At 53.1% G+C, this 13,370-nt stretch overlaps 2 protein-coding genes across 4 annotated transcripts; both read right to left on the reverse strand.

Annotated features, from left to right (window-relative positions):
• Positions 1 to 168: 168 nt before the first annotated feature.
• On the reverse strand, positions 169 to 3,397 carry LOC310886356 (bone morphogenetic protein 2-like). Its single transcript, XM_083810861.1, has 5 exons — positions 2,461 to 3,397; positions 2,212 to 2,348; positions 1,915 to 2,037; positions 1,304 to 1,502; positions 169 to 1,017 (listed from the first exon to the last, which is right to left on the reverse strand). Exons 1-5 carry the CDS (start codon positions 2,774 to 2,776, stop codon positions 611 to 613), a joined length of 1,182 nt encoding a protein of 393 aa, XP_083666987.1. The 5' UTR covers positions 2,777 to 3,397; the 3' UTR covers positions 169 to 610.
• An 85-nt stretch (positions 3,398 to 3,482) lies between these two features.
• Positions 3,483 to 13,319, reverse strand: LOC310886362 (uncharacterized protein). Of its 3 annotated transcripts, none has more exons than XM_083810871.1 (7): positions 13,081 to 13,319; positions 11,547 to 11,642; positions 10,636 to 10,775; positions 9,332 to 9,590; positions 6,030 to 6,211; positions 5,416 to 5,474; positions 3,483 to 4,687 (listed from the first exon to the last, which is right to left on the reverse strand). In XM_083810871.1, the coding sequence occupies exons 1-7, from the start codon at positions 13,196 to 13,198 to the stop codon at positions 4,537 to 4,539; spliced, it is 1,005 nt and encodes a 334-aa protein (XP_083666997.1). In that variant the 5' UTR covers positions 13,199 to 13,319; the 3' UTR covers positions 3,483 to 4,536. The 3 variants fall into 3 exon arrangements, 2 of the variants coding, with proteins under 2 accessions (XP_083666997.1, XP_083666998.1); XM_083810872.1 differs by lacking the exon at positions 13,081 to 13,319 and adding an exon at positions 12,257 to 13,067; XR_014575279.1 differs by lacking the exons at positions 3,483 to 4,687; positions 5,416 to 5,474 and adding an exon at positions 7,165 to 7,544 and having other exon boundaries at positions 6,073 to 6,211.
• Between the last annotated feature and the right edge of the window lie 51 nt (positions 13,320 to 13,370).

The raw sequence follows: 13,370 nt of genomic DNA on the forward strand, positions 1-13,370 counted from the left end.
CAGATCCTGAAGGCATTGGGCTGGGAAACACGTCCAAGGAACAGAAATCAGCAACCAAAACTGCCCCAGAGGCTGAACTGCAGCCGAATCGTCATTTCTCTGCTCCTGCTGCCCCACGGGGTGTTTGCTGTCCCTCGGCCAGCATTGTCACAAGCAGTGGTCACAGAAGAAACCCCGCTGAGAACAGCACGTTTAATAGCTCCTCTGAATTCATCTTACAAAATGCAGCAATGTACAGACATTTACAGGACACTGTACAGGCAGTTTCTGTCATATATTAGTGCTCTTGCTATTTACATATAGTACAGCCTGCAGGAAGCCTTTGCAGGCAAGGAAACCTGCACACCCTGCGTGGGGCACCCAGAAACAGAGCCGCTCCCCCGGGGCTGCCAGCTCTGTAGGCTCATTTGGGTCTATTCAGTTCAGCCCTGAGCCTTCCTGGGCAGAGCCGGGCACCTCCTTGCTCTGCTCTGCCCAGTCTCTTTGGTACCGCTGTGGGTTTTTGCGGGACAGACCCTCGCAGAGAGATTCCTCCGCGTGAGGAAATCTCCACATCGCCTCCCGGTGCTCCCAGAGGGAGCAGCAGCAGCCTCCATTTGCTCCTCCTGCCTCAGTGGCAGCCACAGCTCCCAGCTACCATGTCGTCGTACTGCTTGAGGACCACGTTCTCATCGTCGTCGAAGTAGAGGAGGTTGATGGAATGGAGTTTGTCCGGCACGCAGCAGGGGCTGCTGACACCCTCACTCAGCTTGAGGGCGTTGATGATGGACTGCACGGTGGCGTGGTTGGTTGGCCGCATGTTCTCGCCCAGCGGGAAGGGGCAGGAGCCTTTGCAGTGGTAGGCGTTGTAGCCCCGCGGCGAGATGATCCACCCGGACCAGCCGATCTCCTCGAAGTCCACGGACAAGGGGTGCCTCTGGCAGGGCTGGAGCCGGTCCAGCGAGCGTGTGCTGCGTGGCCCGTTCAGCTTGGGCACTGTCATCTTGGCAGGAAGAACAGGATCCTGAGGCTGTAAATCTACCCAAAACGAGAAAACGATTCCATTAGCATGATCGCATGAGCCTGAGCTGAAGGAGGAAGCAGAGCAGCAGCAGCCCTGGCCACCCCTCCGTGCCCCCTGTCTGCAGCTGCCCTTTGGTCAGACTGCCACCACGATGGAGCTGATTAGTGCGAGCAAAACCCAAATTTACATCTGTAAGCCTGCACCCGTGTTCAGGCTAACCCGATGAGAACAGGAGCAGTCCGAGCACCCTGCAGGCGAGGTATCATGGCACCGAGCTGTGCTGGGGTGTGCAGGACCTACCTGGGAAGTCCGCCGTGGGCAGGGATGCTCCCCGGCGCCCGTCATCGGTGAACAGGACCAGCATGGGCTTCTTGCTCTCGTGGTGGTCCCTGCTGGACGCAAACTGTATAGCAGGGGAGTCGAGTGGGCTCCCGCCCAGGCCATGGACTGTCACCAGCAAACCCCGATTGCTACTCTCATCTTCGGTCCAGTCGCGAACCTGGAGAAGCAAAACCAGCGTCACTGCTGTGGGATGGGGCAGGTGTTGCTCCAGCGTCCCCACAGCAGGTGACAGGTGCCCCCGCCACACCAGGACACCCGGCGCCCCACCAGCGGTGCAGCTGCAGCCATGGGAAGGGGCTGTGCTGCTCCCGGGCCGTGGCACAGGGAACGCAGCAGGGGCCAGCAGTGGAACACCAGCCTGGGACAGGGCATCCGTCCACCCAGAGCTCATCCCTCCCCACAGGCTACGTGCCTCGGCGTTGCTGGAAAGAGGGTGGACAGCAACTTGCATTGCAAGCCCAGAAGGGACTGAAATAGCTTTAAGAAGCTGCAGCATGCAGAACACTTGTTTTTGTTTGTGTTTTTTTTTTTTTCCTCTGTGCCACCCAACTCAGCGTAAAAGTACTCACAGCCTGTGTGATGGCAAAGACCTCCCAGCCAGAGCCCTGCAGTGAGAGGAGCCTGGACGCCAGCAGCTTCTGCCCCTGGGGGGAGTCCGGTTCAGTCTTGTCCAGAATTTGGTAGATGCTGACCTGGGGAAGGAGGCAAAGGGCAATCAGCACCCGTGGGTCTGAAGGGGAAACACCCTTGGCATGGGTACTGGGGAAAAGGGAGGGAGATGGAGAGAAAGCAGCTGTGGCATCCCTGAGCACAGGCTGAGTGTCCCCATATCCCTCTCCCCATCCTGTCCCCGTCCCCCTCCTCACCTGGCAGAAGTGGTGCCGTTTGGGCCCGTCGGTGGCTTTTGGCCAGAGGCGGAAGAGATGCAGCTCCGCGGTCAAGATCTTTTCATTCTTGGCCACGCTGGAGAGGACGAAAAGGAACCGCATCTTCTCGCCATGAGCTACAGGGAGGAACAGGTTGGGAAGCGGAGCCAGGAGGGAGGGTGGGGGAATAGCACTCAGCCCCCTCCCGCAGCCCCCTCTCCCCAGCACCCTGGGGGCCTCCCCCCTTACTTTTATCCAAGAAGCTGCGGACCGTGTTGCCCTCCAGGACGTCGGGGTTCTTGGTAACGCCGTCAGCGTTGGCCACGGTGTTGAACAGATCCACCATGTACTGGGGCGGCTGCTTGAAGTGAGCTGGGGGGGGCGGAGGGTCTTCGATGCCAAAGACTTCCAGCAGCCTCTTGAGCGCCTCAGCTCGCCGGCTTGCTGCGCTGGCCGGGCTCGGGCACGCCGGCCGTGCCAGCACCAGCAGCAGCAGGAAGGTCCCCAGCATGGCTCTGCCCTCCCAGCCCCAGCTCGACTCCCCCCTGCCTCCCCTGCACCGCATTTATAACTCGCTGGAAAGATGGATTGGAGTCAAATATGCACATGAGCAATCAGGAAGGCAAAGAGAGCTAATTGCCATGCTAACAAGGTGCAAAGCTGGGCTCCTGGGCACCCTACACCAATTAGCTCCAGTACACAAGCAGGAGGGGAGCACTGCACCACAGCGCCAGGGAGACACAGGTCCCGGCTGCACGGCCCCTCAGCAGGGCTGGCCAAGCTGCGTTTGCTCTCCGTAGGAGACTAACTGGTTTTTAATGATGGCACTAATGGGACAAACAGGAGAACCTTTGTGTGGGGAAGCAAAGAGGGAGAGGAACAGCCAGGGCTGTTGCACGTGTCCCCTCCTGTCCCCAAGCTGCTCCTGCCGCTCTGCATGGCAGGGGGGGCTCGGTGTCATGCAGGTGTCCCTATCCCTCATCCCTGCTAAACGGGCGGGGTGGGGTCCCCCAGTTTGCAGGACGCCGTGCAGCCCAGCCTGCTCGTGCCCCCGCCGCTGCCCACTGCCTCTACCAGCAGGGAGGATGCCGCAAAGCGGCTGCCAGCAGGGAACCACCCGGCCTGGGGGCAGCGGCTTCCTGCAGCAGCGTGGGGCCTGGGCTCAGCAGTAACTCAACCGCAGGATCCAAACTGAAATTAAGCTTTGCGTGTGTGTAAATATATATATATATATATACACACATATTGTGTGTGTGTGTGTGCATCTCCAATTGCCTTCCCAAGGATTAAAAGGCATTTGCTGGTAATTCTTGAGTGCCCAGTATTATTGAAATACCATGAGAACCCTACAGGTTCAGGATGATGGGATAAAAGCCAATTCCTTGCTTGCGTTCCCTAACCAGAGGGAAACCAGGTTGGTGAAGGTGACCGTGTTGACACAGGACACTTGGATTCTTTACATTTGCTGTTTGTTTTAATGCCACATGACTTAACAGAAAAATTAGCACTATACAATACCATCCAGCCAGACAAAAGGAGCAGGATTAGAAAAGCCTGTTAGGTTTTATAGTGACCCGTGAATCCCACAGGAAATCCCTGTGAAGGAGGCCCGCAGGTGCTTGTTCTGTGAGCAGCTTGGTGCAGAGTGGAAGGTGCAGGAGCAGAGCTGGACCTGTCCGTCTGTGTGTCCGTCCATCAGCTGGCAGGGCTGAAGCACTTCCAGACCAATGCCGCCAGGAGATGAACCAAAGGCTGCTTGGCCAGCTGGCAACTGTAATTTATCCTAACCCCACATTTTGATGGTGAAAGGGCTGTTAATTATCCAGAATACACGGGGAGGCAATGACAGGCTTGGGTTAATCAACAAAGGAAACTATTCACATCCTGTGGATCCTTTCCTTTCCCTTCCCTGCTCGCTAGCTGCAGCGGCGGGGCTTCCTGCCAAGGGGACACCTCCATCCCAACATGCCCACCTTCCCGATTCCCTCTCCCACCCAATTCCTGCTCCACATTTCGCGGATGGGAGCAGCCGGCCCTGTGTGGTCCCAGTGCCAGACAGCCACATCCATCCCTCCGCACACCGCATCGTCCCGGGATGTTTGGGCAGACCGAGGGGCTGGGGAGCTGCACAACGGAGCCCCAAGGAGCTGCAAATTGCCCATGATGTTTATTTTACAAGCTGCAAAACATTTTGTGGAGGGTTCATTTATGCAAACGCTGTTTAAAATAGCTTTCATTGATAAAATAGCCTTCTCTCATTTACATATACTACAGACAGTCTGGCAGGGGTCCTGCAGGAACCCCACCTGCAGGTCCCCAGCCCAGCTACCCCCTGCACTTGCACTGCTGGATGGCCACGACGGTGCGAATGCGGTCTCGATGGCTCCTGAACATGTGTACGTCATAGCGGTGAGGGGCACAGCGGCTAGAGGCAGCTTCTGCCCAGACCAGACATTTCTCTCCACCTTGTGACTCCCTGCAGTTAGAGACAAACCAAGTACATTCCCCGCCCGCCCCTCAGGCCCCAGGTTCCTGCCTTCCATCACCTGGGAAAGGGGAGATGCCCAGACCAGGGAGGCTCTGCCTCTGTTCCTTACTTCTGGCGTAACTCAGCAGGCTGCCTCCTCCCTCTCTGCCCGTGCAAAGCAAGGATTTTTTTTCTTTGTGGGTTGATTTGTTTCCCTATGCATTTGACACATTTTGTCTCTGAAAGCAAGACAAAGTGCTGCCCTCCTGGCCTGAAACAACCGTCTGAGCCTCCCCATCCTCTCCTTCTCCTCCTCCTCCTTCCTCCACCCTGCAGGAATCAAATCACAGGCAGGGAACGGCAATGGCACATTCCAGGCCAGAGAAGGCCTTTGTCAGGATCTTCTCCCCATCTTCCTCTGCTATTGTGGGGGACCACAAGCTCTACAACCAGCTGCCTGATGGCTGAATTCAGCGTTGTCATCAGCAGGTTATTCTTTCTCCCTCAAAGCAACAGAGCTGCTGTAGCATCACTGCAAACACCGCTCTGTTTCAGCTTTGTCCCTATATGATTAGACACGGGTGAGCTGCAGGTGCGACCCCAAATCTGCTCCGGTGTTACCCCTAGGCCCTGCCCTGGGACCCTTTGGAGGGCAGTGGGCACAGAGGCAGCTCGAACCTGCCCCTGGATGTGTGCGGTGTGCCCATGAGGGGCCAGACCCTGGCAGCTGTGCTTACCTAAGCAAGCAGGGATCCCCCGAGGAGCAGCTGCCCAAGCACCTTCCCACATCAATTTCCTGCAAAGATTTGCAAAACAAAGGCATGAAAATCCCCCACCGCACCTCGCAGGGGACACTCCGGGGGACTGGTCGTGCATCCCTGCACCCGCCCTCCACCCCCAAGCTGAATACACACCCCTGTGCAAAAGGGCAGCAGGGAGGCAAAGCTCACAGGGAGAAGTATTTTGGGGGCACATTATTATTATTGCATCGTGGTTACCTATGCACAAAAGCTATGCTGAAGTCGAGTCTGTTGAACTGAGCTTAAGACATACTTAACAATTAAACCCTTTTTCACATAAATAACTCACTATTCCCTTAATTAGTGTTTAAAGAAATCCTCACCCCCCCCAAAAAAACAACCTGTTTGTTACTTTATGGCACCAATGTATAAATGAATTAGTGGCAAAGGATAAAGTAAGTGTCAGATTTTTACCACTACAGCTTGTGGCCAGGCTGTGCTTAACTCTCCTGGGAGAAGCTGCCCAGGTCAGAGCAGCCTGGGGTTATTTAAACCCCACAGAGCAGCAGCGCTGAGCCCATGGCAGGGGAGACCGAGCTGCAGGGACCAACCTTGAGCCGTTTCTCCCTGTGTCCTGTGGAGCTGTGCACAATTTCATAATAATATTCCACTTGGGAAACACGATAGCATTTCTCCTTCATTTCGCAGCTCTCCAGCGTCTGAACCACCTCCCCACCACGTGGATTTTTGACCAGAGCAGTGCTGAACTTTGTGGGCATGCAGAAAAGGCTACCTGCAAGGAAACAAGAAGGCAATTTAATCTGGGGCTGTCTGAGGCCATCACAACTGCAGCATCCTTGCCGTGTGTCTGCTGTGTGGTTCTGGCATCCAGCCCCTAGCATGGGAAGTGCTGGTTTTCCATGTGAGGGGCCCCAGCTAAGATTTTAGGGCTCGTTCTTTCACCAGCTCGGGGCTTCAGCTACAGATTTTGTTCCTCCCTCTCAGCTTCAGAGCACAGGGCAAAGACAGTTCATTCTGGGTAGAAGTTGTGAATCCTGCAAAAGCCATATCCCTGGGGAGGCAGCATGAGCTATTACATTTTATCTTCGAGAAAGAAGGACTTTGAACATAAAATATTCATGGCAGAGCTTTTTCCAGAGACATCCTCTCACGCCAGGGAGCTGGGGAGCATTATTTGAATTTACTCATTCAGCTTCCTCTGGATTTGGCTGGGCTGCTGTGCCCAGCACAAGCCCCTGACCCCACCAGCCCCTGGCCAGCCCAGTGCCACCGTCTCTCTTGCAGACACCTGTGCTGCAAAGTCCTCCTGTTCCCGAGGAAATACACAACAGCACATCAGCTCATCTCCTGCTGTTGCCCACCCCCATGACAGACGTGCTCACGGAGGCCCACCCAGCCAGCACTCAAAGCCACTCCACGAGCCACCTGGCTGCTTCGGTAACTCCCTGCTCCGTGCAAGCCTGCTGCCACCGCCGCCTCCCTCACGCATTGCCCTGGAGCGATCCCTGCATCCCGCCGCCTTCCTCCTAGCACGGCCCAGGATGGGGTTTTGCTGTGAGGCTGACGGCTGGTTCGTATCCCCCCCGGTGCCCACCTCCCCCAGAGCCTTTCAGACAGACCAGTTGCTTCCCAGCTCCCTGAAACAAAAACACTCAGCTTTCCCCCAAAATATTTGCAGCTGCTCTCGCCCCGCTTGGCCACAGGAGGGGAAGGGGCCAAACTCACCCCCTGCAGATGCAGGTTGAGTCCTGCTTCGCCTTTTCTTTCCGTATTCAAGCCCTAATTCAATGGAAAATGCCCAGTGCAAAAAAACAAAAAGATTGTTTCAGTTTGATATGCCTAGTGTGATTTTTAAGGATGCCCACAGAGCTCATGTTGCAGAGAGCAGGCAAAGAGGGGTTCAGGCAGACAGGCTGCAAGCCTGCGTCTTCACTGCTGTTTCCCCCGTGGGTCCCCCATGGGACGCAGCATCCCCGTCCCTCTGTCCCTGCAGCATGGGCCCTGCAGCGTGAGAGGAGGGAGAGGCTCCTCCAGGAAACAACAAACGTCCGGCTTAAAGGACACCGGCACAGACTGTCCCACGGAGCTCAGTTTGAATGTATCTTCTGAGAAAAAAAAAAAAGGAGTTTATTTGCTGAACATCCCAGCTTTTCTCTCCCTCACCAAGTAAATTAGAATTAAAATTTCCGTTTCATGAGCTACAGGCAGTGAAGGATGGCTAACTTGACACAGGGGTCATTCCTGGGCTTTTGTCTCTAAGCAGCTGTCTTGCCCCGTACCCTGTGGGTGCAGGTTCTGCAGGGTTTGCATCTGGTTCCAAGCTCTAAAATGGCTGTAAGAGTTTCCTACCCCCCTCCCAGCTACTTCTCCATCAGCTGCTGGAGGACATTTCTTTGTCCAGGATGCAACTGTGTTTTTGGGGAAGCGAACAGCATTTTCTGACCGCAGGTCTCTGGGATGCTTTGAGGGGAACACAAGATCACAACTGATTTCTGGGAACCAGCGTTTTTGGGTGAGATTTTAACACCCTTCTCCAGGACCCCCCTCCTCTGTTGCTGCCAGTCTGTAACACAACGCTGAAAACCTCAGCCTGTCTTTACAGGGGGAAATCGAGAAGGAAAGTGCCGAGACCTGCCCTGGGGCAGAGGCAAAGCTGAGGGCGAGTCCACATTTCCCAGTCCTGGGCCGTTATCGCTGAATGAGCCACCATCCATTAGCAACCCTGGGGACAACTGCCACTGTCCAGCACCTTCCAGTCACACATTTAGGAAGTAAATGTCTGTGCTCATTCTCCCACCCCTGGAAAAAAGCACTTCACGCTGCCTAATGATCCACTTGCTGTGTCTTGTTGCCAGATTACACAAGGCTGTGGGACCACAGTGCCCGTCTTCACAGATCCCTCCTTTAGGAAGGATGACAAAGGACGGAAGAATAATGATCGTCTTCATCCACAAGCAGAGCCCTTCTGGATTTCGGCTTCTTGGCCACCCACCTGGCTTCCCCACCCCCTCTGGATCAGGCCCCTTGGCTGCCTTCCTAGCTGACATTAGGACTCGCATCAATCTCTATCCCTCTCTAGTGGCTGCTGTGCAGCCCTGCCACAAGAGCTGCCTGGAAGGTTTTAATTGGATGGTTTTACATGCCAAAATGGCAATTAAACAACTTCAACAAATTCAGAGAGAACTGATTTTTATCAAGGAGTTGTGGAAAAGCATTTCAGTATGACTTTTCATCCTGATAAAAAAGGACCAGTTCATCTCCACTGACGTGACGCTCTTTTATGTGGGAACTTGCGAGACAGCCCACTAGTTCAAAATGGACTGACTCAGCTTTATCCCAGTGGAAGGTTTTGACTTGTTTGGAATGATTTAGTTTGGAATTTCCATTTCCAAATGATTTTTGAAACATGAGCGTAGTTCACTGGTGCCAAGATGAAAGTGCATTTCAGAATGTCAAAAAGGAAACTCCATTTCTAAGTGTTCAGTATTACAGTTTTTAATCATCACACTGTTTTTCTTGCTTTGAAGCAAGCTTTTGAAGCTTCCTTTGGAGCAGAGACTCCCAAGGTCCCTTCAAGTCTACAGTCCATCATTAGAGCGCACTTCTTTGGACCATAAAGTAGTTGTACTCCCACCCTCACAGCATGCATAGGGGAAGGGATTCTCACTGCACTTTCGGACCTGCGCTGTAAGGGCACAGCAACAGAATGGAAAGGAAAAACCAAGCTCAAAATACAGTCCCCTCCCCCTGTAAATCAGAGGCTCTGCGTGGCAGACTTGGGTGCTGATGGACCTTGCTGTAAGCTCTGACATTGCGGAAAAGCATGCTGACCACACAGCAGGGCTCGTCCCTGTTTTCCTGGTGGAAGAGGGGCCCTCCACCATCCCCATACCTGCACTGTAGGTCGGCTCAGAGCATCTCCCCACGTCAACCGTGACCTCCCAGGGAGAGTCCGGAAAGAACGTTTTCAGAGCTGGGAGACGGAGACACTCCTCGGGCCACGCGCTGCAGTGACAGCCGTCGACCACCTCCACCTCCCGATCGCCTTCCAGGAGCAGGAGCCGCTCCACGTGGATGCGGGCTGGCTCGCAGCGGGACCCTGGCGGGCAGGAACGTGGTGCTCCTGGAACCTCGGGGTGCCCGACCTGTAGCTGCACAGAATGGAGTAAGGGGCAGATTCACTTTTAAGAGCAGCTCGCACCAGCTCCCTGATAAAAACCTCCCCTGACCTGGAACTGACTCAGCTTTTACCCCTTTATCCCAGCACGGCAGCACTGTGTTGCTGTGCTGCTGCCCTTTGCAATGACATTCAGAGCAAAGTTGTTTCTTTCCCAAAGCTCTGCTACAACCAGCTGAGCGGCAATGGCTGAAGCAGCCCCACTTTCCCTCCAGGCTCCTGATGCGGAGGATGAGCATGACGGCAGCTCTGGGGAGCGAATGTGGACCTGCTGGGCTGGAAGGTGCTGAGGCAGCAGAGCCACAGTGGTGACAGGCAGTGACAAAACTTTTCACAGTTACAGACCCCAAGGTGAACACGCACAGTACAGGCAGGTGCAGTGCCTGCTGATCTTGTTCCCATTCCCTCTGCAGGGTCAGCTATCCTGCTGCCAGACAGGATGGAGATGGGACATTAAGCAACTTCAGTCTCCTGGGATAAAGAAAGCACCGCAGCCTGTGTGTTTGGGGATGCTCCTTCTAGTCCCTTCTAGGAGTGACACATGGCACAAGGTAAGGCAGTGGCATAAGCAGCTCAAAGGCCAATTTTGCTCACCCAGGCAGCAAAGGGCCTCCGACCGCTCTGAGCAGACACCAGCTCTTGTGCCGAGCAGATGTGGCTGAAAGAGTTGGTCTTGCTGCTGGTCTCAGGGAGGTCAGAAATACACTTGGACACTGCCTGGAGCACCCAAGCAGGTACTGTGATGGCCCTGCTCTGCACCCAGCCGAACTCCAGCCCATCCTCTGCCATAGGGTATCTCACAGAGTTTCTGTTTGTCTGCCCTGCATATTCCACTGCTTGGTGGCTGAGGAGGACAAGAGGCTCAGTAACTAGTTTACTGCAATGCAGAAGACAGTAACTTAGAGCGTGTGCCAGGTATTTGAAAACATGTACGAAATCAGAGCCCCAGGCACCAGTGCGTGACCTTCATGCAGAACCAACTGCTCCCGCCATTGGGGTCACAAAGACACATTTCTCACCTTCTTACTTCTAAGAAAATCAAGCATGGAAGTGTGTCTGGACAGCGCCAGGAGGCCAGGGTGGTGGGGGCTGATAGGCTGGGATGGGCAGGTAGACCTGCACTTCCCAACATCCACGCTTACAGGGCTGCCAGAGACATCTGTGAAACAAGAGTGATAAAAGGATTATTCCTTACTATTTGGCTACGATCGTTTTATAATTTCTACTGTTCACATAACAACCTCAGATGTTTTGCAAACACTAAAGGTTAAATTTGTATGACTACTGCTCTTACACATTGAAAAAAAAAAAGAAATCTGATTAAAGAAACCTCAGACTTTTGGACATACAGTTTAAATCCATTTTCACACATCTGTGCTAATATTGACTGAAGCATATTTTATGTAGCCTTAGGGGCTGCAAGGGGAACTGAGACTAACAGCCACTCTTGAAGGCCACAGACTTTCCTCTGGTGAACTAATGGACCTCCTTCCTACTTTCTCTGCACATTAAAGCCAGGACACCCCATTGCCTCACTGATTCCCCTGCCAATATTAAACCTGAGAACCAAAAGTCTGCAGTAGTCCTGAACTTACACAGTACCCAAATGTTTCAAACACAGAATTCACCCATACTTCCTGACACAGATCTCAGTCATGGTGCAGCACCTTTGTACAGAATATGAAACCTATTGCGTGCAGATGAACAGACCTAGTGGCCAGGTTACTCTCCAGTTCCTATTCCACAAAACTTGTTTTAGGTGTTGGGTTATCTGGGTGTGGAGTCCCCTGAATATTTCTGTCCTTAACCCCCTGAGGGAAAAGTCACTAGGATAATTTCAACATAAAGAAACACCCCAGGGAAGACAGGTGGGACTTGAGCGGGGATGCTTGAAGGGTACACGTGTCCTGTGGGTGAAGAGGGAACTCACCACGCCCCACGTGGAGGAAATGGCGTTGCCTCTGGCAGCAGCCCCTCTCTTCAAACAGGTTCCCTTGCTCGCCCTCTCTGCTGATGGCTCCGGCACCTGTAATCACAAACCACCAAGCTCAGCATTGCGCCAGTCATAATTCACCTGCCTAAGCCAGGAGGAAGCACTGAGCTCCAAGCACACGGCTCCAGCCACCTGCTGCCTTGAAGCAAATGGCTTCAGTGTAAGGAAGAGTTTTAGAGTAGTTATAAATGGACATGACCCATCTGACCTCTAAGAGTTGGCTAGTTGGACTAAATGCCCTATCTAATTAATTAATCAAAAAAAAAAGGCTGTGTTTAGCAGTTTTACCTTCGTATACCCATTCCCTGCTCTCTTCTACTTCTGCGTTACTGCAATGTGAGCTAGGATCAGAGGAACAATTTCACCTGAAAGACAGCACAAAGCAGCTCCTGGGCTCTAAACTCCCCAAACACTTATGCACAGCAGCTTCCTCAGAGGCAACTCCTGTATTATTTGTTGAGTGGAGACAATCCCTGATGGTGTTCAGACAGTGAAGCGTAGTAGAAAACACACTCCATGCCCACACAGAAACATCACGTACAAAGCCCGCACGTGGCTTCGCACCACACACCAGTACAAGCCCTTTTCTCTCCTACACAAGAGCCCAAATCCGCACCAAAGAAAACGAGAAGGAAAAAGGAACTTACTGGCAAAGATGGGACCATGTGAAAGTCCCGCCAAGAACACTACAGCTAGCAGGTCCTGCATACTGCACTTTAGGAAACACAAGAAGGGCTCAGCATCCCAGATACTTATACCAGCCCTCCCTCAGCAGGCGAGAAGGTGAACAGCTTGGGGACAAATGGGTTTGCATACTGCTGGCAAACATTGCCAGATTGTGATCTGAACAAACATGCAGGCAGCCCGGACAGTGATGGCATCTCTCCCACAAAGCCGACCGGGATCGGGCTTCAAGCAAACTTCAAAGTGTTTCTTGAGAGCAACTGGGCTTGCCCACTGCCTAGGGAAGCTCCCTTGGGGGTCTTTGTTCTTACTATTGCTTTCAAACTAATTAAGTTTGTGGTAACTCAGAGTCACTTTTAAGTCCCCTCATTCGAAAAAGATGTGTATCCTTCATCCTCATTCATCGTATTCAATGGGCTTTTTATCTAGAGATAACCCACCTTTGTCACTCTGCAACACCAAAATTGAGACCAAAACTGGTCTTTGATAACAGACAGCGACACACTAGGACACTAGCAAGGACAGTGTGTTTCCCATGACCACAAGGAGAGATCCATGACTATTTTTGCCTCCCTTCAGTGTGACTGACCCCTGGAGCATCTTCTTTCTAACTTGTTAAACACAAAGGAAAGTAACAGTCTCCTGAGTCCTGGAAACATGAGAAGCACCAACAGTGCTTGCATGCTGCAAGAGACTCTCACAGACACACGGCGCAAAGGCAGCGATGCATCCTGAACACTTGCTGCATGCGGTTCTCAATTACAGAGGTTAGGATCTCTGCACCTACTTGCCAAGTCCAGTTGGCAGGGACGAGATCCAATTCCCAGGGTAATTCTTTTGCCAGATTCAGGAATGAGAGCAAAGGAGAAGAGCAGTGGCAGCATAACATGGCAGATGTCATTCATGCATTCAAAATTGGATTTTTTTTTTTTTTGACTCAGATCACTTGCAGGTGCAGGGATCACAGTTTATGGAAGCTTCCATGAACAAACCAAAGAGTTTCCCTGGAGCTCATACGTAGTTCCTGGAGGAGAGCTGGGCTTAACTGTAACAGATGCATTGAGGAAATGATGAGCA

Source organism: Anser anser, assembly GCF_964211835.1.
Source record: "Anser anser genome assembly, chromosome: 25".
NCBI classification, from domain to species: Eukaryota; Metazoa; Chordata; class Aves; order Anseriformes; family Anatidae; genus Anser; species Anser anser.